Source organism: Pyxicephalus adspersus, chromosome 11 (genome assembly GCF_032062135.1).
Source record: "Pyxicephalus adspersus chromosome 11, UCB_Pads_2.0, whole genome shotgun sequence".
Lineage (NCBI taxonomy): Eukaryota > Metazoa > Chordata > Amphibia > Anura > Pyxicephalidae > Pyxicephalus > Pyxicephalus adspersus.
Genome location: NC_092868.1, coordinates 45,938,586 through 45,963,217, shown reverse-complemented (window position 1 = coordinate 45,963,217; position 24,632 = coordinate 45,938,586). Strand labels below are relative to the sequence as shown.

The window sequence follows — 24,632 nt, the reverse complement described above, 5'->3', positions numbered from 1 at the left end:
ACATAAAAACAATGAGTTGAGATAATTCTACAGCATTTACGAAAACTGGTTTCATATGGACTGGCTGAAATAAAACGGCATAGTGGACCCAAAAATCCAGTCTGACATGGGCAATTGCCCGATACGGAAACTTAATTGGTTCTTTTGGCCTACTTACCATACCCATGTTATTTTATCCTGTGTTCCCAATCAGTAATACTCACCCACCATGTGTATGTAAAATAGAATCAGATCTCCCTTTCCTTCTCCCATATAACAACAGAAAAGCAAACATTACTCTTATTGACTGTAACATATGATGAAATAATTAGAAAGCAGTAAATATTTTCCAATTTTCATTTTTCCCCTTGCACAGAAGAACAAAAAAGTGTTTCTGTTGAGCGATAGGCTGGGATAGTAAAATGAGTGATATAGTCAGGAACAGGTCTTAGCAACGTCATACCATGTTTTTGCTTGTGAGTCACCCTAAAGTCGACAGTTGACAAACCAAGTCAGACTTTTTTTGTTTCCCTGATGCAAATTTCCCCTCTTTTCCTCCCTGGTGAAATGTTTTCCCCAAGTAAGTGGAAGGCTCTCCAATTATGCCCCAGATAGAAATAATTACCTTTCTCTATTCTATCCAATAGAAAATATAAATAAAGTTTTTTTGGTAAAGATACACTGTAAGAACACATTGGGCCTGATTTATCAAAGCTCCCCAAGTCTGGAGAAGGCAGCCACTCATGGGTTCATCGGAACCTGGGTGATCCAGAAAACCTAAAATGGATTTCTTAAAAATCATCTGCTACTTGGCAAATATTTTCAATCCCGGACCAGATCCATTCCAGGTTTGTTAAATAACCCAGGTTTTCCCATGATAATCTATCTTCTCAAGTCTTGGAGAGCTTTAATAAATCAGACTCAATATTAAATGTGGCTCAATATATTTTTAACAAGCCTGGAGTTTAGTTTTAATTTCTTTTTTATCTAAAGTCAAAAAAAATAATAACAATAAAATAAAACAACATTGTATCTTGGACCAGCAAGTTTATTAAGAAATTATTTTTTTCCATCATATTTAGCGCAAAACAGTCATTTTGGTGTTCCATTGCTATTGTGAATTTAAAGAATAGTAAAATGCAGGTATAGAGATTGAGTCCACTGGGTGACTCCCCCCTGCAAACAAAAAAATAATATGATACATTAACCGGCTTTTAATAAATAATTTTTACTTAACATTGTTTTTTTTCTTTTTACATTTATTTACATGTGTGAACATTTATTGACACATTAATAGGCATTGTGAGATACAAGCAATTAGCACGCTTACATTTTACATTATAGCTTACAATTCAATATTTATATACCTAATCTATTTGTACACGTTGGATTGCTCATGCCTCATGATACATACAGTGCACTCACAATGCTCGAATGGTACATTTCTGGTGAAGTAAGGCTTGAAGTAGTGATTTTTTAATTTCTAAGATTATTTTCACTTGTGCATAACATTTTCACAGTGTCTGCCATTCAGAATTCTGTTGTTTTCAGCAGTACAGGTTTTAGTCACAAATAATTTGCGGCAACACAGCCGGACATAGGGAGTGACCATAGAAAATTGGACATTAGGATTAAAACATGACTCCTTGTTGTTGGCTGTACTTCTGTGGTGTACTGTGTAGACACTTATTAGTGAAATAACCTTTTTTTAAACATTCTAAACTAGGTATAACATGCTTCATTTTCATGCTAAATCCAGCACAAAGCAGTACAGCCATCTAAAGCTATTCAGAAAAATTCTCTAAGTTCCTCGTGGGCAGGCCTTCCAAGACAAGGTTCTAAGACGTCCCATGTGATAAAAGAGACCAATCCCAGTGATTAAAAAAAACCTTGTTCACGTTAACTGTAACCAATGAGCATTTTGCTTTGTGAACGCTATCTCAGCACTGTAGAAGCTTGTTATTCAATGGGGCACCCAAGCAAACATCCTTCTATGATGGCTTCCTCCCTCATGGAGGGTGATGTAACATTTGTCAAACACAGTTTGTACTGCCACGCAGCCTTTGATTTTCTGTAGGTAGGTAAAGATTGCAGTATACATTGCAGCTTGCTAATAGCACTTCACTTTGCAGAAACGGCAAAAGTGTTGGCATTGCTAATTGGCCACCCCATTCCTCTGCAAGATTCCAGGGTGCTGAGATGGCTTTTGAAAAGCAGAGTTTAGACCAATGAGGGAGCATGAGTTTGTTGTTATAAACATCAGAGGGTAGTAGAAATACCTAGTGCCTACTGTATATCATAATACTTCTTGGGTCCTGCCATATGTTGGTGTCCTGTGCAACTGCATAGTTCCCATGTAGCCAAGGCCAGCTACACTCGTGTATTTAAATGGGTTTGTGTGTGAAATCATTCTTTGTACAACTCTCAGCAGTTTCATACATAGAAAACCCATAAAACATTAAAACGCTTGTCCCATCTAATCCAACAAGCACTAAATGCCCATATTTTGGCAAAATGTAACCACATTGGCTCAGCTTTTGATGCTTGTCCTATCCAATCCAACTGCTGCCAAAAGCCCACATTTGGGCAAAATAACCACATTGGCCAATCACTGTCCACACTCAATTAAACAGTTTTCATCCAGTTAGGCTCCCAGACCAACATAACTATGGTTGGTGTATGGCCATTTTATTACATAAATAGAGGATATGTCTATAAAATGGGGTTTTAAGCCATTTTGGACACACTAAATGTAATGGCTTGATTTATTAAAGCTCTCCAAGACTGGGGAGGTGGATCCTTTTGCTGGATCACTCAGGATCTCCCATGATAATCTATGGTCTCCAATCTTGAGGAGCTTTATTAAATCAGACCCAATGCTGGCAATGCCTTATATACACATTAGGCAATCCATTCAGTACTGATATCCATAAATTCTATAAATCTTTCAGCTAATTCTAGGACAAAATTCAATACTAAAATTCTGATTTGTATCATAAAAAATAGAGAAATATTGAAGCTGTTGTTGCAGCCAGATATCATGCTTCATTTTCCTAGGTAATAAAACATAAAACTTGATGAATAGCCTTTGGCTGTTTTTCACTCCCTTTACAAGGACCCACCTTCACTTCAGTAGGGTACATAGGGTAGTCTTTGTACATTTCCTGTAAGATTTTTTGTTAGCACAGTGACTTACATTTATGAAGCACTGTAAATCTGTTTTATAAGACATCATAATACAATACTTCAAAGACCTAAAATGACTCATTAGCCAATACTTCATCTTCTGTTAAGTACTATATGCTGTCATGCTCATAAAACCATACACAATACCCTTTGTGAGAAAGTGCTGGCACTCTGCAGGCAGCCATTGTTGCATGTCAGTTATGAACGTACCACGATAAGGTCAGTAAACCTAAAACATCGTAGGGGTCTATTTAGTATCATTGCAGAGAACGCTAACCAGAAATCAGCATTTGTTGGTACAGGTGCTATCAACCGATTGGGTGAAATCCCTCTTTGTTTTTACTGCTGTTATTAAATAAATGCCTAATAAATAAATGCTAATCATACTTAAACTAATACGCCAAAAATCTAGTTTGTAAAATGTGTATTCACTACATTCAAATAATTACTTTTATTGCCCTCTTATGGCTAAGAAAAGGCTTAAAGAAAATGTCAGGGCAAAAAGAAAAGGAACAAATGCAGTATGTCTTCTCCAAACATGCACATTGTGTACTCAGCTTTTAGTTTTGCCCTGCCTAGTTGTCTGCTAAACTAAAAAACAACCTAATTCTTATCTTCATACCAATGAATGAATTGTTTTGTGGTCCCACATATAAGCCGGAAGGGATAATGGTGGACAGCCCTGGCTGGATCAGGACTTTTGCACTGAATGGACCAAAGGTAGCAAACAAGAGAAGCTCATGCTTAGTGCCTGCATACATGTAGCTTGCAATTCTATAGATATCAAGCAGCAGCCATGTTTGCATATTCTGTAGGCCATTCTTCATGCTCAGTTGTGCTGCAAAGTGATTATGTCTTGCTGATCCTGCAAGTGTACCAGAATCCTCAACTTCAATGCCACTACCACCCAGAGGTGAGATATAGGCTTATGATATGAAATAGGAAACTCAAGATCAGTTTTCATTTTCACTCAAAATATTACTATGATTTGGTAATGTTGATATGTGCCCTAGTGATTTATGGTAACAATGATATGTGGCCTACTGATTTATCTGAATTTCAGAATTAGGTTCAATAGCTGTGATGGAATCAGTAAATCTCATCCAACATCACCTAAAACTTCGGCATTGGATCATTTGATTTCCGCTTTAGTTGCCAATCACTGTTTGTATTGCTTCTTGCCTAGACTTTTGATTGCTTGACCAATGTTGTAGAAGCCTGGAGCAAAATTTCTCCAAAAATCTGTTGGTATTTATTCATTCCTGCAGGACTTGACAAAACATGTTCTGAATTCAAATTAAACCAGCACCAGGTGGCTACATTTTGTAAACTTTCATATATATATTTTAGCCATTTATATGTTCAGATAAATCAGAACCATTGTGATTTTACAAACCTTAATAGATCTATTAGACTGTTGTAACATTATTGGATCCACTAGACGACCACAACACTATTGGATCCACCAGAATGCCATAACACTATTGGATCTACCAAACTGCTGTAGGATCATTGGATCTACTGGTTTGCTGTAATACTTTTGTATCCAATTATATATTAAAACCCTATTGAATCCCCCAGACCAGTGGTCGCCAACCGGTGGTCCGCGGCTCTGGCCGATCTGCCTGGTCAAAGCCGCGGACCATGTCCCCGGGTCTGGGGGATTTTTCTTCCCCTTTGAGTGACACATGGCTCCCCACGCATGCACGGTCCCGAGTCCGTGGGGCCACTGCACTAGACTACCATAATACTATTGGACCTACTGGACTGATGCAGTGCTCTTGCATCCACTAGACTGCCACAGCAATATTGGATCCACTAGACTGCCGTGACACTAATAGGTCCACTAGACTGCCATATTGTGATAGGCTGTACCAGACTGTCGCAATACTATTGGATCTACTGGATGGCTATAACACTTATAAATTAACTAGATGACTGTAACACTAATAGATCCGCTGGACTGCCATAAGACTACTGCATTTACTAGACTGCCATAATACGATTGGATGTACCAGACAAGCACAACACTATTGAATCCACTAGACTTCTGTAACACTATTGGGAATTCATTGAATGTTTGAATTGAATTGTAACACTTCTAGATACAAAAGACAACTTAGCCACTGTATCCTCACAATTCCTTCAGAGTCCTGTCTTCCAGTTCCACTCAGGCTTCCTAAGCTCTGAACAATAGGGACCATTGTAACTCATGAAATATGTTGGATATTCTATGTTATGTCATCTAAAGGCTAAAAAAATTTATATCTCTGGACCTATAGATTCATAGACTTTTTAGATTATTCCCCTTAAGACCCGCTTTGCATATGAGAGCTGCTTAGCTGGAGCAATAATCAGCACGTATTAAGCCATTTCCCTTGCACTGCACAACAACGATTTATCTGTTCAAATAGTCGGAAATTGGGTAATGTATTTTTACATGGGAACATTATAACAGTTGCAGCTACCACTATGCCTGCTGCCCCCTTAGCTGAATCACGCCCCCTGGTGGTATGCATGTTCCAGCAGTGGCTGGGCATGTCTGGGCAAGTCAGTGAGATGACGTCAGAAATTGGTATATAAGGCAAAATGGACCAAGGGCTTATCTCTAATGCAAAACCATCTTATTTGATAGTACAGCTAGGCCATAGTGAGTCTGTTTTGAGCTAAAGATGAATAGGCGCCGCTGAGTTAATAAATCGGACAATTTTTAATACATTTGTGGCAAATATACCCCCCTGTGATCAACACAAAATTCTAACCAAAAAGGTGAAATTTGCTTACAAGTATTACTTTGGATGTGATATTGGAGATCAGGATAAAAGCTGGGCACCTCATATCTGCTGTTCGGTGTGTTACGTTGGCCTAACACAATGATTGAATTGGAAAAGGTAAAAAATGCCTTTTGCTGTGCCTATGGTGTGAGCCAAAAGACCATTACTCTGACTGCTACTTCTGTATGAATAAAATTGGTGAGTTTTTGAAGAAGACTAAGTCAAAAATCGTCTGTCCTGATTGTGAATCTGCTCTGAAGCCAGTGCCACATGATGCAGAGAATCCAGTGCCAGTCCCTCCTGTCTATTGTTACTGACAGTGACAGCTCAGATTGGGAACAGGAGGAGGATGTCGATGTTAATGAATGTTATGAACCCCAATTTGAACAGGGTAAGCCACATTTTGTAAGCCAATCAGATTTAGATGATCTAGTAAGAACCTGTCTTTGCCAAAAGTGAAGTCTGAACTGTTAGCCTCCAGATTAAAGGAGTGGAATTTGCAACAAAAAGGAACAACAACTTCACATTTTCGTGATTGTCACACAAAGTTCGCAGGTAATTACATGCTGGAAAACTACATTTGCTTCTGTACCGATGTGAGTGGTGATAGAGTTAGGTTGCGAATACATAACAGAGCAGTGGAGATTGTTCATAGACTCGACCAAAGCAAGTTTGAAAGCTGTATTGCTGCATAAAGGTAAAAAACTTTCTGTTCCTCTTGCTCATGCCGAGGGAATGAAAGAGACATACGAATCCATGGAGGTCATTTTGAAATTGATTAACTATTCAGAACACAAGTGGAACGTTTGTGGTGACTTGAAGGCAGTGGAACTCCTTCTTAGCCTGAAATTGGGATATACAAAATATTTGTGCATTCTGTGCTGTGGAACAGTAGTGGTGACAGCAACCATTACAATGTACAGTGCTACGTAATATGTTGGCGCTATATAAATCCTGTTTATTAATAATAATAATAATAATAATAATAATTTGAAAGAATGGCCACCCAGACCTGAACACACTGTTGGCCAGTAAAGCATAAATCACTCATTGATCCACAGAAAGTTTATCTCCCGCCACTTCATAATAAACTTGGATTAATGAAAAATGTTGTCGTTGCAATGGATCGTGATGGTAGGGGTTTTTGAGTATCTGAAGGATAAGTTTGGAAAAGTTATAACAGATGCCACATTCAGAGACAAACTCAACCCACTTGAACTTGCTGCTTGAGATTCATTTGTGCTAGTTGCAAAAAAAACCAGGGAGCTGAAAACCATGCTGAACTCATAACAACATGCTAACAGTATACTATCAACTTGGCTCCGGAATGTCACTTAAAATTAATTTCTTATATTCCCATCTGGACTTCTTTCCACAAAATTTTGGTGATGTGAGTGATAAACAAGGGGAAAGGTTCCACCAGGACATTTCTGTTATGGAAACAAGATATCAAGGCCGGTGCAACCCCAACAAGATGGGCGACTACTGCTAGTTTCTGGCGAGGGGACACAGCGGAGGGCCACAAACGCAAAAACAAGTGCCTTAAACACTTCTGAAGTGTACATGTGTGTTAAAAAGTGATAAGGTGATTTATGTGTAATATGTTGTAAATGCAACATATAACTACATTTTGTAATGTCATGGAACTATGAGGCAAAAGTTATGCATAGAGATTACATAGTAACTGCAGAATGAGAGAATGTAGCTAGCCGCATCTATATGCGTAATTAACTTAAGATCCTGACTTCCTAGGCAAAATCAGACTGCAGATTTGGATTCAGTGCACTTGCATTAGTATTGAACACATGGATTAGACCAAGTAGCGGACAATATTTATTTTTTTGTGATGCAGTGTAATGGACTTAGAACAACTAAAGAAACAGCTGTTTATACCCTTACCCTCCTTTATGTCCACATATGGTATAATTGCCCCATAGCTAAATTCTTTCAGCAAGACCTAGAAACATTAAGTCCAGGACTCCCTGTAATGCCCAAATAATCCAACAAAACTTTCATTTCTTCACCCCCTGCAAAGTTTCCCCTTAAGGACCATCACTTATCTTTGTTACTTCCCAAATCAAAACAATTTCTCTAAAAATCCCTTTCTGCATCAAAATACAAATCATTTAATAACAATTCACATGTATATTTATTTTCACTGGATCAATACCATTTTAATTAATTCCTTCAAATCCATGCACGTAAATAAGTGCTTCAAGTCAATAATTTCAGCATTAAAGCATTTGCATAGCTTTGAGCCAATAATTATGCCTAGATATAGTATATCCAATTTTTTCCTATTTCGGCAAAAGTAAAACTTAAGATTAATGTTCATCTAAACCATTTTTAAAACATTTTTGGATCGAATATGCATTTTTTATATTTATTGCTGATACGTGCATCCATGCTGCTACCCTGATGGACTTCACATTACAGATTACACTGCTTGTTGTCCAGTTCCTTTCTTGGCATTCAGTATTCAACCCTGGTGAAGGAGAGATGTCTATTGCCTTGAAACGCGTAGGATTAGCAACGAATACTACTAATTTTTTGTTACTTCTGATCAATATCTTTCTGGTCATCTTTTCCCATAGCGTCTTAGGTTTTTATTGCTTTCTGTGTCACTCTCATTTGTCCTGTAAATATGGTCACTAGGATTTAAATTAAGAAACAATTCAACATTTCTAGAACAGGAACAGTGGGGCAATATTCATATGCAGGGCTGGGTATGATATAGGGCAAACTGGGAAATTGCCAGGATTCCAAATGTGAAAACGGCAGGAGTATAAGGGGCTTGGATTCTATGCATTTGGGGCCCCCTCCTTATATTTGCCCAGGATCCCATTTCTTTAATTGATCATTGACAACTGTACAGGAAGGGGTTTCCTTACCTTGCTCTCTCATCTTGTTGTGTCTAAAATGGGAAGTAGGAAGAAATGTCTCTAATTCAATGCAAACAGGAAAAAAGTAATAGGGGTGTTAACAATTCCATACTCAAAGCTTTAGCTTTAAATTTTACTTTAAGCTTTCCTAAACTCAGCCCATTATTGGACAACATGCGTTCCCATTCTCCAAGCTCCGCCATATGCATTGATATTAGCAGTTAGGTACAAGCTCACAGGTTTTATCGATTGCCACATTTTATATTCCATTTGATCCTACTGAATGCTGAGCTATATGAAAATCCCAAGCGCCCCAACAAAAAATCCTAAAACTCTTTTGTTTGGTAAAAGACTTGTTTGCATTTGGCAAGCTCAACAATCAGTTATATTATGTTCCGTTATTTAATATGAATGCATTTTCTTGTAGCTGCCTATATGGTATTACTCAATTAAGACGGCACCAATATTCAGAACTTGAATCATATAACTGGATCATAAATGAACATCACAACTTGATAAGAGACTCCCTGTGTTTCCACTTCTAAAGACCCCCCCTATCCCCAGCTCCCTGTGCCTGAAATATATTAGAATGACAGTCCAATCTCAGTTTTGTAAGAAACGATAATGGGAAGTTGTTAAACCTACAGATTTTAGATGATTATGTCAGCAGCAATAAAAAATTACATTTCGTCAATATATATACAGGTTTGATATGTGACGTTTTTTGTTGGTGGGGCAGCAGAGCATTGCAGGTTTCAGGTTTTTGCATGCATTCCCTTCTTGCATGTCCATTCTTCACCATAGTCATGTGTTTGGGTGTGATATGCACTGCACATTTTAAAAAACATTTTCACAACTTATCCAAGTACACAATTGTGACATAATGCGTATTGCATTACTTCTCCTTCTTCTCCAATGAATCATACTTCTCTTTCAAAAAGAATAATTTAAATTTTCTAATTTAAAGGAAAAGTGCCACATGTTAATGTTTTGATGGCTCAACAGCATTCTTATGCAGGGATTAGTACAGCTCGCCGGTATTGGCCTCATAAACCCCAGAAATGTGGTCATATCTTCCCCTTCTCTTTTCTCCTTGCTATTTACAACACACACAGCACCAAGCTTTGTTTTGTGAATGGCTTGGAGGAGAGGTAGGTGGAAACATGATGGCAGTCCTGGAGTCTATGAGACTTGCAATGCTCACATCTGAGCAGCCTGGAAATACAACAGGTGCACTAATAATCCTGACATGCAGATTTTAAAGTTGTAGGACAAAGCCTGCATGATAGGGGGTTGCTTTTAAATAAAATAATGATTTCCCTGCTTTAACCTTGGTAGGGTGAAACTTTTTCCAAGTGTAATATTATCAAACTGCAGTAGTGAATGATTTCCACTGAAGCTGAAGAGCAGCCTAACCATCCATGAGATACCACCATGTCAGAACTTCCCCACAACACAAAACAACTGCACCAGCTGTAAAAAAAAAAAAGCAATTTTTATCCGTTCACATTTCAGTGGGCCTAATTTATTAAAGCTGGGTGATCAAGCAAACCTGGAATGCATCTGGTCCAGGATTCAAAACATTTGCTAGCAAATGACCTTTAAAGAAATCCATTCCAGGTTTGCTGGATCACCCAGCTTCACTGATGAAAGTATATCCTCTCCAGCCTTTGAGAGCTTTAATACATCAAGCCCAATGAGGGAGGTTGATGTTTTCACTAAGAAACTGCAAATTTTACCATCCACCTGGGCAAGCCCTTGGTTACTATTTTAGCTTGTCCAATGCTCAAGATAATCACCAAAGGACAATGATCAGATTTCACATTTACCTAGTTTATTAGAACAATGTTAAAGGATTAGGGGTCTGTGTCAATGGGATTTTGCATTATCTGTCAATGGGAATACTAATGCAGGTCCAAAGCTGGTCAACGGTAGATCAAATATACATGTCAGTGAACACTAAATCATCTCAGAAGCATCTTGAACTGACGTTAGACTGATGCTTTTGACGTAAGTTCAACATCCATCAATAATGGCCCCTACTCTGGTTGCTTGCTATTGATTTGTGAGTTTTGCTTCAATTCAACAGGAATTGTCTCTTATAGCCATAATTGTTATATCCATAACGGCAGCAATATCTTTTATCCAGAGTTCATAGCCCCAGCCTTGCAAAAAGATCTAACCCTTGCTGGATGGTGCAATAATGATTTAGCTTTACATTGAAGAGAAACAGAATAAAGAAACAGGATTCTACTATCCTATGCAAAGTTCCATACCTCTGTGCCAAGTTCCTATAGCAATCAGAGCTATTTCTAAGAATATGAATGTAGTATACTGAAGTTGAATTACTGTGTAGAATACTTTTAGAAATAAGCATACAGAATTCATAAAGTTATACCAATAAAAGAAGGCTCCACACCCGAATACTACATTTTCATGTAAGCTTCCGAGAGGGCTCCTGACTATGATTATATGACTTTATAGATACAATAAAAGTTATATTTTACTTTTCTAACAGTAATTACATTGGCTTTAAATACCTATGTATACAAGAGCAGTATTTGCTAATCCAAAAACACAGGTGCTTTTCCTGTATTGCTTAGTTGCATAGTCAGCTGTCTAGATAGATGGGCCTCAAAGGCTGGAACGTTGTTTTCCAGTGTTTAAATACTGGCATGGCTGTTCTGAAATTTTCAGCACCAAAACATTGTATAGAAGTGAATTTGCACTGTCTGTATGTAATTGGCATTGACACATTGGCACAGGTGATATGTTGTTGTTCATTTATCACATAGATTAATACTGTAAACCTAATCTAACCTAACTGTCAACCTAACCCCCAAGCATAACCTATAAAACCCCAACCATAACCCCCAACCTGGGGCAGCATGGTGGCATCAGAGGCACTAAGTCCCAGGTTCGTATCCTGGCCAGGACACTATCTGCATGGATTTTGTAGGTTCTCCCCGTGTTTGCGTGGGTTTCCTCCCGGCACTCCAGTTTCCTCCCACATCCCAAAAACATGCAGTTAGGTTAATTGGCTACCCCCCAAAATTGACCATAGACTGTAATAAAGACATATGACTATGGTAGGGGCATTAGATTGTGGGCCCCTTTGAGGAACAGCTAGTGTCTACGGACTTTGTACAGTGCTGCATAATATGATGGTGCTATATAAATACTGTGTAATAACAATATCCTACACTTTCAACAATAACTATCAACCAAACTCTCAATCTAATTCCAAAGTATGACTATTACCTTAACTATCTAGTAGTAGTCGGTCACTTTCAACTGCACTTGTTCTTGTAATGTTGAAGCTGACTTTGAGGAACTCCTACTAAAGATACCATTACTTGGATGAATGTGAACCATTATAAATAAATCAACTTAATTTAAGCCATAACTAATATCCCAACCCTCACCCAATACAGTAACCTTTTATCTGTACTTAATGAGATTTGAAGATTGACCTCCTTCTCAGAACTGATCTTAAGCAACTTGAATTCAGGACTCCTGACCTTCATACTTGTCCAGTTCATTCACTCAGAAAGCATTAAAATCCCTCAATCAGCATGACAGCCAGACGCCTAGAATTTTCAATATTAGGTCAGCAATGTCAGCCTTAATTAGGAAAGACGTTCTCTTAAATGAGCTTGACTTTGTAGCTTATGCCTTACCCTGAACCAAACGCCCCCCATTTACACCAAAATCCTTACAAAATGCCTGGCAGGTGGTTATTTATGAACATTTACGGTAAAAATATATTTTAAAGGGGTTTGTAGTGTGTATGGGGACAGAATCTACACCCATTCCCAGTCATCCCTACTCATTATAGATCATTCCAACTCATCCTCAGGGATAGATTATTATAATAATGAACACTTTAAGTGTGAATAGGTGAATATTCCGTCCACATGCACATTTTTGGTTGTAGTTTTATATTTATTTTCTGAAGCATTGACAATTTTTTTTGTGTGTTTAAAAGAAGAAGGGTTTTTGAACAAATCTCCGGTAAGACCACCAATAGATGAATGATGCATGCAGGAAATTTTCTAAGTGCCCTAGACCACAATCCCCAAGTGTGAACAGAGCAAACCGAAACAAGATTTCTAAGAATTCCCCTACACAGCTACTAAAAACCCGATGAACAGACCTCTAGCCTTCATTTACCACCCAACTAATCACACATGGCGATGAGAAAGTGATTTCATTGAAACTGATTTTGTAGCATTTTCTGACGCCACGCTGGCACGGAAGCCTCAATATTACTTATGAAGCTGCTTAAAAATGCTTGCAAAATGTCTTCTGTTTTTATGAATATTTCTAAAGAAAGTGTGGGCTTTTAGGTAGTTTCATTTATCATAATTATTGTCCTTTGTATATTTTGTTTTGTACATTTAAACATTTTATTTGTGTTCTGTTACTTTCTATGTTATTGTTTTACAATCTGCTTTTAGATTCCTGCAAGAAAAAAATGACATAAGCTATTAAATGGCCACTTTTGCCACAAGAATAGATCCAGGATACATTAAAGAAACTTTCGTACCTCTTAGGGACCCTAATCTCAGCCTTCCTATTGACTCCAAAACATTTTCAGCAAAATGGCAAAAGATTGCCAAAATCTCTGTATTTTCAGGAAAATGAGAACATCCCTAGTCCTAGAACTCTAACATCAAATAATATTAGAATGAAAATGAGTCTTAATAGCGGTGCTGATAATATCACGGATGCAAATGTTCACTGTGCCCATAACAAATGATATTGTATTATGTATGTCAAGGACAAATACTATTTGAAAAACCACCCATACAGAAATATCAGCATCACATGTGACAAAAAGGGAGCAAATAAAGTCATCTACAGATATAAGACAGCTTTGGGTGAGCTTACCTATCCATGCCTATAAAGAAGGGTGCAGACATGTAATATCTCAGGGAAGCTGTGCCAATTATCTATGATCTCTGTAAGCACCTTGCAGGGTATCTCTGGGGCAAAAACTATTCTTTTAATTTTGGACATAGTAACAATTGATTAAAACACTTTTCAAATTTTTATGGCTATCTTCTGGGGGTCCTTCCCAATAATTTGTCTGTACTGTTGACAACTGTAGCATTTTAGAATTCTTCTCTTTTTTGTTTTTTTCAGTGGCACCGGGACAAACACAGATGTTGAATTTACACAGCAGGGACACAAGAGAGATAAAGTTTTACTTAGGATTATATAACTTTTACTTACCAATGAAAGGAAGAGTATTGTTTCTGTTTTGTTATTAGGTAACTAACAGGAATTGGATCTCTATTGACCATCATCAGACAGCAACAACAGTGACGACATGGCAGCTCTAATTACCAATGAGATGAGCGACATGGCACTCTTGCCAAGCTTACAACCATTCAGGAAGCAATGGGGCATTTGGCGTGGCAGCAGCTTTAAAATCTGCCACTTTCCCCAACCTTGGTGAGAATGATTTTCATATATATATATATATATATATATACATATATATATATATATATTACTCCTATCCTCCTGCTCTACAATTAAGCCAAAGAAAAAGAAGAAGGAAATGAGTGGAGTGACACAATAAAGTTTTTGTATTTGAGGGATTAGCGGTGTGCAGTTTTACTGCTTTCATTTGCATCCACACCATTCCTTTGTTTGACAATGATAAGGATTGCAATACACAGAGAAGCCAACCCAAAGCATTACTGGCATAGCCCAATAAATCGCCCATTGTCTACAAGTGCATCCTCTCTGAAATGACAGGCAGATACATGGCTTTTACCAGTTGCATTATACCCCTTGTTATATGCAGGAGCGCGAATGTTTGAGCTGGACCCCCTAGACATCCACCATTTACACGGCTTTTACCAGTTGCATTATACCCCATGTTATATGAATGTTTGAGCTGGACCCCCTGTATATCCACCAGGCTCTAGGCTTTTGCATCCTTGACTCTGCAGTAAATGAGCCCCACCAAGTAGACCAATGATAGTATACCTTGTATTATGATTCAGTTCCATACATATCAATGTATTTGAATGGCCTGTAATTATACTACTGGTACTGTTCAGACGTTTACATGAACACTGGGATTTGATTGGTTGCTGTGTTGTTTCATTGAAAACAATAGGAGCTATTCTTTTTTATACTGCCCTATCAAACAAATCCCTAGGTGCTCTAATGGTGCAAAGAAAATAAATTAGATCTCATCAGTAATACTGATGGGACACAAGGAAGCAGCAATATAATTATTACATATTTTCATCTCCATGGTGGCTTGAAACATACATCTCATCATTCCTCTACAAGCCCCCTATTGAGCCTAGCTGGCTACCGTGATTGATGATTGCATTCAATTACATTGAAAATGAAGAGGTAGGTAGTTTACTCTGTGACGCCATCACAGACGCTATCTGTCAGTGCAGATTTGCATGGCTTTGGCACATGGTTTGAATCCCTGATTTCTTTGACATCGCAGACATCATGGCTACAGCTGGATCCTCCGCTGCTAGTAGACGAGTTTGGTTGTATGTCGCTATTCTCCGAAGGGCCGGATGCGGTGGAGAGCCCAGGCACCTCTTTGGATGGCCGGCTGGGGAGAAGAGATATTGCATAATCTGCAATAATGACACCAAGATCTATATGGCAAGCCTGGTCGAATTCAGTAAAACCGACGTTTGCATTAGCCTCGCAGACCACAAAGGAGCCGTTGTCTTTCAGGAGAAGGTCGATGCCACATATATCCATTCCCAGGATGCTAGATACTTGCATAGCTAACATTTTTCCCTGTTCACTGAGAGTGAAGGTGGCACCCACACCGCCTGTTGAAAGAAAAAAAAAAATCAGTTACTTTTTTGCTATTTTTCTCCAAAAAATGTAAAATAACGAAGCCAATGAGGACAAATCCTGAACAATTCAATGCAACTTTTGCAACCCTATGGAGCCATTTAAAGTCCAACAACCCCCCCCCCCCCCTCACAAAACTACATTTGTTTATTGTCTTCAAAACATTTTGCCCAAATAGTTCCAGCACCACCCTCCTTTTTTATTCCTTCTTCAAACTCACCCAAAAACTAAAGTATCATAGGAATGTTGTATAGTAGGGAGTCATGTGAAAGAAGGCTGCAGGGCAACTGCAGGGGTTTATATAAGGGAAAGTAACTTCACTGCATATGATATGCTTCCTGGACAGTGTTCATTGATGGGTTTCTCTTCTTAATTGAACTGGTTCTGTAATTATTTATTAACCAAAGCCTTATTGTAGAGAAATAAACACTTGTAATAAGGGGAATCCCATGATATGAAATACAGAGCTGAGTCAGCCCCGGATGAGTCAGACACTGATAAAAATAAATCTGCCTTCCTTGCTTTATGATAATCAAACGATATTTTGCATTTCACAGAAGAGGATAAGATCTTCATTTCCTTATTCTGAAGAACTGAAGATTTTACCAGCTCTACTAGTCACTACACACAGGCATATATATACCTTGAAATTATATAATTAAACAGTTACAGTTTTTAAAAATGACTCTCAGGAATTACAGGCATTCCTTAAGGTGTTGTCAAGTGTTCTGTATGTATTGTACCAACTATGTTCAGTATTAAAATATTTCTTAATTCTTAATAATTCTAGACCTCACATTTACTTGCAAAAGTAATTTTAAAATTTATTTATTATTCATATTGGGCAGAGCAAAACTAGACACAGTGGTACCTTGGTATAAGTCTGCTTTGGAATAAGTCCAACTTGGTATAAGTCCTGTTTGGTTAGAAAAATTTTGCTTGGTATACAACCTTTGTGCTAGAACTTGTATGGGTCAAAATGAGTCATAACACGCGCTCTACCCTTATTTACCTCTCTCGAGACAAAGCCATGACTGCCCACGGGCGTCAGTACACCAGTTGCCACCATTCACTGAACAACCCACGCTATAACTCTCTGTGAATTACATAACATCTCCTCCTCCTCCCTTCTCAGCACCATCCTAGTATACACTTCACTCTTCTCAGTAAGGTAAAGGGAGGTAAATTTTCATTTATTTCATCTAATTGCTTTTGTATTTATGTACTTTAGTATTACGCAGTGTTTAAATTATTTTATACAGCCCCATCAATGTATAAGATGCCAATAACAATAGGATTTTTTTTCATGGGACCGGATTAATCATTTTCCTTTTATTTCCTATGGGAAAAATTTGTTGGGTACAAGTCCTGTTTGGTATAAGTCCAAGGATCTGGAACAGATCTTTCAGCTCCCCTTGTACTTATCTGCTATCTTTTTAGTGTCCCATGCCAACATCATCAACAAGGAAGTTTTTGTACCCAACTAATGGAATTCCTGGAACCAGCGGCCATTAGCTTTAAAGGCCCAAGGCCACTTAAAGTGGCCATACTTTTGGTTTCTAATAGCTGTGCATTTTTTCTACCAAAATATATGATAAATAGCACCATTATTTGTCCTCTGGGCCTCATTACTCCTCAGTTTTATATATATATATATACATATATATATATATATATATATATAATTAACTATTAAATGTTCTATTGCATTAAACTTTCATCCAAATTTTTTTTTGTAAGGATGAAATCTCTATTTATTTAAATGTAAAATGGAAAGAAGAGCTTAGCTTGACCTTTTCGGATTTGCAAAATTTAGCAGTTTAAGCTATTACAAAAAATATTATTTATTAGGGCATATATTGTATGCATACGTTCAGTTTATGTATTTGTATCCTTTGCAGTATCTCAGTGCTGGTGGTCTCCTGCACCGTTTTTGCAGACACGGGCTTTCAACATGCTTGGAATTTCTCAAGGATGGGTTTTCCTGATGGTGACAACAGTAGACCATGTGTACTGAAACCAGTAGGTCTCATCAGAAGCCCACTAGGCAGGGTGAGGATGCAGTAACAAAGACATAGCATTTTTTATCATTAATATTGTCTGGTCTTCTAACATTTGTAATCCTGTCAACATCCCCAATATACATTGAAGAATACAAGAACAAGAAAAAAAGGGGACTTTAATGGCAGTGGATTTATAAAAAGTTATCATATACCTTTTATTTCCTTCATTAGGAAACAACAGGTAAAAAATATACATGCCTCTTCCCTTATACCAAGTTTCAGAAAGAATTAATCAACATTGTTAGCATACATGCGCTAGATACATTGTACATATTACATATGATAAGCTCATCCAACGTATTTCGTAGACTGTGTCCGCTTCTTCAGGGATGTAATTGGTACATCTAGTAGGTGTATCAGCACAAAACTTGTTGCAGTATGCTTACTCTCTTGGTATGAAGGTAGGCAAAAGGCAGAATTAAAATCACAACACACAGAGAGATGGCAGTGTCCCATATATGTTCTCCACAACGATATTTAGTACTTCTCCAGATATTATTGGTAATACTCACTCCATTATGGAGTGATAATAAATAATTATCTCCAAAAACTAGATTTAATCATATGATTCCATCCAACGGACTTGCACTTAAATCGTAAGAAGAACCGCTATCCTCTGTGACACCAAATGTGTTGTTTCTTAATGAAGGAAATAAAAGGTATATGATAACTTTTTATAAATCCACTGCCGTTAAAGTCCCGTATTTTTCTTCTTCAAAGACATAGCATTGCTATCTGGAAGTTCCCAAGCAAGGACCCTTATAGCAGATCATTTTTTAAAAGCTCAGCATTTTAAAATATTGAAATTAAATTTTATTTATGGTAACACATTAAAACCTGTAAATGATTTTATGTTCACACTACTGTACTCCATTGATGTTCTGGGTTGTAATTTATTCTGAATGTCACACCAGCATACTAAGACGACCCATCTGCACAGCATGTGTGGTTCATGTGTGGTTTTTGTAGCAATAGGTGTATTGACAGTTCATTCAAAATGGCATAACCCACGTTAATGTTCTTGCATCACTGCACAAGCACGAACATCAACTAGTGCTTGGATATATTTCTATTTTAAATAAAAGCACCAAATTGCTCCCTCAATAATTTTCCTAGAGATAGAGGTGGTAAAAGTCCCCTGAACCCCAGTGACATTGGTCTCCACTTACCTAAGCAGCAGTTGCTCTGCATTCTGCCATCTGTAGAACAGCGGAGCATGGATCCGATCACTTGGTCACCAACAATTACCACACGTACATCTTTCCCATGTGATTCCTTTACATACTTCTGAAAGAGATATGGGGCATCATGGCGTACCAGGTGAGATATGTCCAGCAGATGATGTTTATCCCGAGCAAGAAACACTGCTTTACCTGCAGAAAAAACAAAATTGAATGTTATATGGACAAATAGGAATAGATGCAAGTTCTAGTATAACTAGTAAGGACATAAGTGGCATTTCAACACACAGGACAGATAGACAGGGAGACTCCTTTATTACAAGAATGCAATTCTTCCCAATGGACATGGTAGTTTTAAATGGTCAGAAATGCCATGATGAGGATAAAAGCCTCAAGGCTTGCACCTTCAAAAACTCAATTATCAATGGCAGCTTTCATAGTTTAGAAAGAGACGGGGAAGTTTGGTTCAACAGCTGACTGTTCAGGCCTCAGGTATGGAGGATCTGAGACGACAAGAAAATTGGGCACTGTGGGGCCCTACAAACTTCATATGGGCCAGACGACAATCTAATACAATGTTTCTAGGCTTTTTCACCATGGGGGAATACCTTGAAATAACTTTCAGGTATTCAGGGAAATACTTCTATATCTACAGCTACAGCTAATTTAGTGTGGTGGTCACTGGGAAGAATGCTTCTTACATTGTTGGCCAGTGGGAAGCCTGTCACCCCTACAGATATAGTAAGGGTGTTACTAGTCCTCCTTTTCAAGTAAGTATTGAGCTACCTCTATATGTGTTTACAATACACAAGAAATACAAGAGAAAGAAAGAGGTTTTTGGTTGAAAGATTAATTATGTATTAGTATAAAACCAAAGTAATACATAACTGTTGTACACACGTAATAGAAAATGTATATTCGGTCTGGTGACTCAAATTTTTTACCGACCAAGATATATTTCACTAGACAGTGGTGTTCCTAGCTATTAACTGTAAACCTCTTATGCGGTCCCAACGTGTTTCGCCTTTCTAGGCTTCCTCAGGGGAGCTTAAGCTTAAGATCTGTATATTGTGGGTAAAAAGTCAGGTAATCTGACCCGAAAGGCACAACCTGCTCCTTGCTCAATGAACCCCTAGCAACCTGTGGAAGAACCCTGAGGCTCCACAGAAACCTGGTTGAGAAACACTGCTCTAATGCACTTCCAATTACTATTTGAGCCTGACAGAGGCCATGACCACCCCCACAATCCCATGCAGTCTAGCTTCACATGTCTTGAACCCTGATATTGAATGCTCAAGTGCCATTTCTTTCATTTCATTTCTTTCATTTCATTCTTCCACTCACCATTCTGCTTTATTTTTTGCTAATCAACCTTTTAGTTTCAAATTTCCTTTGAGAATGATTTTTGTGCACCACTTTTGATAGAACTCTATCCAAGAAAGGGGGAGGCCTAAACTTCTAGGAAAATACTCAAAGGTCCCTACATCATGGGTATGTCACAGTATCTAAAAATGAGAAGGAAGCTACATTAGTCTTATTTTTCATTATCTCAGACCTAACTGCTCTCCACTTCCCATTTCACATACTATATAACTCCCAGGGGACCCGACTTGTTGACCTCTTTTCCAGTTTTGTAACAGCTGCTGTGCACTCTCAGTTATAATTTTATCAATGGAGAATTGTATTACTCTCTTCAGAGTCCATGTTTTTTCAGTTATTCTTATGTGCCAGTCACAGTGGAAGCAACCGTAACACGGGAGCTGAACGAAGAGATTATATCTCCTGTTATTGTATGGCTGGTGACTCATCGCTGTTGAAAATAACTTATTTGTCCATGACTCATCTCCATGGTATATCTTAAAATAACAACATCTATCATTACACATTATCAGAACTTGGAGCTCCCTTTACAATTTTTATTAACCTGGTTAACTGGTAAGATAAACTTCAAATAAAGAATTGTACACAAAGGGATATTACAAAACTCGGTGAGAAGCACTGGTAGAAAGGTGTGCTTGTCAAGCAGATAATTTTTCATTAAAATTCAACACTGGTCAATTGAATGACACTTAAAATGGCCGTGTTTGTCTTGTTTTGACTGCAACTCAAATAAACTTTAATTGCATCTACAGAGCCAGGCCAAAGGAAGAAAGGTGAACATTTTGGGTGCTTCAGCAGGAGGGGTGCAAAATGGCAGAAGCTGCAAGTTATTTTGCTAAAAGGTGCACATAGGCCTTTTGTCTTGGATACTAAAGGACCTTGTCATAGCACTGTATGAATGCAACGTTGCTCAAAAACAGTCTATGAACTGTTATCTGTGCTACTCATTGGATACAAAAATTTGCTCACAAGCATAGAAAAAGGCATAGTGACATGAGGGGACCTGTGGCAAGAAGGTGCCAGAGTCACTTTTATGTGCCAAGCTTTCCTGTGCTGTTCCACGTCTTTGGCAACGTTGGTGGGTACAGGCTGCTGTCCTCACATCTTCTCTTCCTTGCCTTCTCCATTGCCCAGAAGGCAGGAAAGAGAGGATTCGAGGATAATAGCTTCCAGCTGTTTCCAGCAGAGATGTAAAGTAGCGTAATAATTGTCAGGTGAGACACATTGGCTGCACCCTTGGCTTTCACAGGCGAATCCCCCATGTGCTGGGTTGGGGGAGGCTGAGGATCATTTAGAGTTCCCATACAAAGTTCTCCTGGGGGCCCTTTCATTTTTAGTTATGCTTTTTGTTGCAAACATATTTCAAATGAAGCAAAATAATGTTTATTTAGATTCCGGGGGACTGGGTCTGTAACCAGACGTATAATATGTGTATTTTGTATGTGTATATTCCAAAAAAATGATCTGCTTGCCATAAACCTTGATGAGTTATGTAGCTAGTATAGAAGCAAATATTTTTCAGCTAAGTAAATGCAACTAATGTAAGTACCTGAATTGTCTGAATGTCTTGAAATCAGCTCCCTGTGACTTAATTCAGACTGTGAACAGGAGGACCAGCACTAGCAGTCAATTGGTCTCTGCTGTAATAGACATGCATTAAAAATGAACATTCCAACAGATCGGATGGATGAACCTCCATGCTGTTCCAATATTGTCCAATTTGGTTGTATTTTTGTGAGCAGTCTTTGTTAATATTTCACTGAACTTTGAGCATCTGGGTATTGTGCAATGGGGTGCCAGATTAAAGGACTGTATAGACAAATGTATTTATCTTCTTCAGATTCCATATATTTACTTCATGTTTAAAAAGTATATATTTACACATGTTTAAAAATATTCTTAGACTTGTACTATATACTGGTCTCGAATATAAAGTTATTCTAAAATAAAAAAAAGGAAATACCTTGATGCCCTCGAGTGTTCTTCACAACCACGGGATACCCAAGGGGCTCTGCAGCAACTATCATTTTTGAAAATTCATCATGGCCACCTAAAATATTACAAAAACAAAATGTTAATACAAGAAAAAAACAGGAATATAAACATGTCCACCTTGGTACTTTTGTATCCCTTCCTATAAACCCTATAGTACTTATTTAATTGGAATTTACAAAGGAGGAATGGACAAGAACCTTATGTCATTTGTAGCCGGTTCAATTCCAGGTGCCATTTTTGTTGGCATGTCTTGGCCTGAAAGAACCCTTATGGGCAGTACCTGCAGGTTTCTTTTTTTTTTCTTTACATACTACCACTTATCCCTAATGCATCAAGATGCAAGAACACTTAAGAAGCACTTAAAGCCCATTTCTAGGCAAAGTGTTGCCCCCACCATTTACCTAACCCTGTAATCAATAGTCAAAACACAAAAAAACTAGACCAGTGGAGAAATTTGACTTCATCCTAAAAAATCCAATCAAGTTTCAGTTTTTTATTGCACAACCTTTATTGGGAATATGTAATCTGAAATCTCATTGGTTCCTCTGGGCAATAGTTAGAAGGTCCCATATGTGCAGTGAATTCATCCCAGCCGTGTGTTCTCATGAGAAAGATAAGGGTGGGCGACACAGAATAGCCCGAAGACAAAATCTGACAGATAAAGGAATATTAGGACCTTTTTGACCTTATTAGTCTCCTACTTCTCCTTTACTGTCCAATTCGAGTGGGGGTGAACCACCACTGTATCCTTTTTACAGTCCATACCAAGAATGTGGTATCATCTATCTGCTAAGGATGCACTGTTATGGTCATGCCTTCACATTACAGCTCCGTAAACTTCTATAGAGGTATGTCCCAAGGCAAGTGGACACAATGCCACAGTAGTCTATGGAGACTATAATGCATGGGTGAGACCAGGACAATGATAATTTGGTTATGAACAGTCTATATTGATGGCTATTCACTTGCATGTGTTGGAAAAAATATTATTCTCTCCCAAAGAAAGAATATACTTGTAGATAAATGACATTTGGGAGGGTAGCTCAATTACTGGGGTTTAGGAGCATCACTATTCTGAATTGGAACATCACCCAATGACCTGAACCTCATCAACGCAGGAATGGTGGTGTTGGACAACAAATGGAATACAAAGGAAGATACTTCCCTGGAGCATAGACTACAGGTAGGGTGACCTCAAGAAATACACTGTGAGAAATATATGGCAAGGGGGATATTAATAATTGTGTATTGTCTGACTGGACTATATGGTCAAAAAATGTAGACATTCCTTCAAATTCAGGTATTTACAATAATGGGTGCTGTTCATATTACAACATACAAATAAAATTTGGACAATTGTGCACTTTTAACTTTGCGAAGACAACTTGGAGTAGGCTGTTTTCTATTCCTGGATGACTTGGTGTACAAAGCTAGTTAGCTAAAAACATAGTTTTATGAGGATAGTGTTAAAGAACTTGTGTGGCCTAGGGTCTGCCCTCAACCCTTGGGGTGAATAAAAAATCTAATTATAAGGCCTAGTCTTCTCATAGTGTATGAGCCTATCCTGCCTCCTTTAATTTAGTTTTCTCCTGCATTGTGCAGAATGTGGCTGTCAAATTGACAGCTCAGACCTGTAAATTACACTGTAATCACCAAAGTCCCACTGCCAATGTTGTCATATTCATTGGTTGTCCCTGGGCCAAAAGAAACCCCGGTACTGAAATACATGACTATCATTTATGTCTGGAAACTATATGTAGATGTATATGCTCTTTCTGTCTGGGTTGCACATCAATATCTTCATCTTGCCAGAGGACCTTGTTCCATTACATGTAGGGATGAGGTTTCGGTTCCCCATTACCATGTGTCAATAGTGAAAATGTACTAAAAGCTGGTATAGGGAAAGAAGAAAAAAAACTGACAAATTACATAGGAAGAGTCAGTAAGAAAATGTACTTTGATGTTGAGCGCTTTTGACAACAAACCCTGTACTATGTTTTTCATTTTTATTGAGGGCTTTTGTGTCTATTTTGTTTCATGGTTGACTTAAGATCAGCAGTTACTGTAAGTTACTGTTTCTTGAGCGGTGGTATTTTAGGGGTTTTTATGATTTGTATTTTATGTGAATAAAGCATCTTTTAGGTTTGGAATGGAATGGAGTCATTACAGTTCACCTGTTCTTGAAGCTGCCTTTTATTCGCAGGATGGCTCTTATTTGAGATCCCCCTAAATGTTAGATCTCTAACATTTACCCGATCCATTATATATATAGCCAAAAAAAAAGTTAGTTCTAATATTCGTAAATCATACTGCCCTACTACTGGTTATGTTATTATTTTC

At 38.0% G+C, this 24,632-nt stretch overlaps 1 protein-coding gene across 1 annotated transcript in view; it reads right to left on the bottom strand.

The window, feature by feature from the left end:
- Nucleotides 1-1,006: 1,006 nt before the first annotated feature.
- RIMKLA (ribosomal modification protein rimK like family member A) overlaps nt 1,007-24,632 on the bottom strand; it is a 39,465-nt gene continuing 15,839 nt past the window's right edge. Inside the window, exons 3-5 of the mRNA XM_072425861.1 lie at nt 22,261-22,347; nt 18,906-19,109; nt 1,007-15,648 (exon numbers count right to left, since the gene is read on the bottom strand). Coding sequence (XP_072281962.1) covers nt 15,212-15,648; nt 18,906-19,109; nt 22,261-22,347 — 728 coding nt within the window. The 3' untranslated portion in view covers nt 1,007-15,211. The remainder of the gene's footprint in view (nt 15,649-18,905; nt 19,110-22,260; nt 22,348-24,632) is intronic.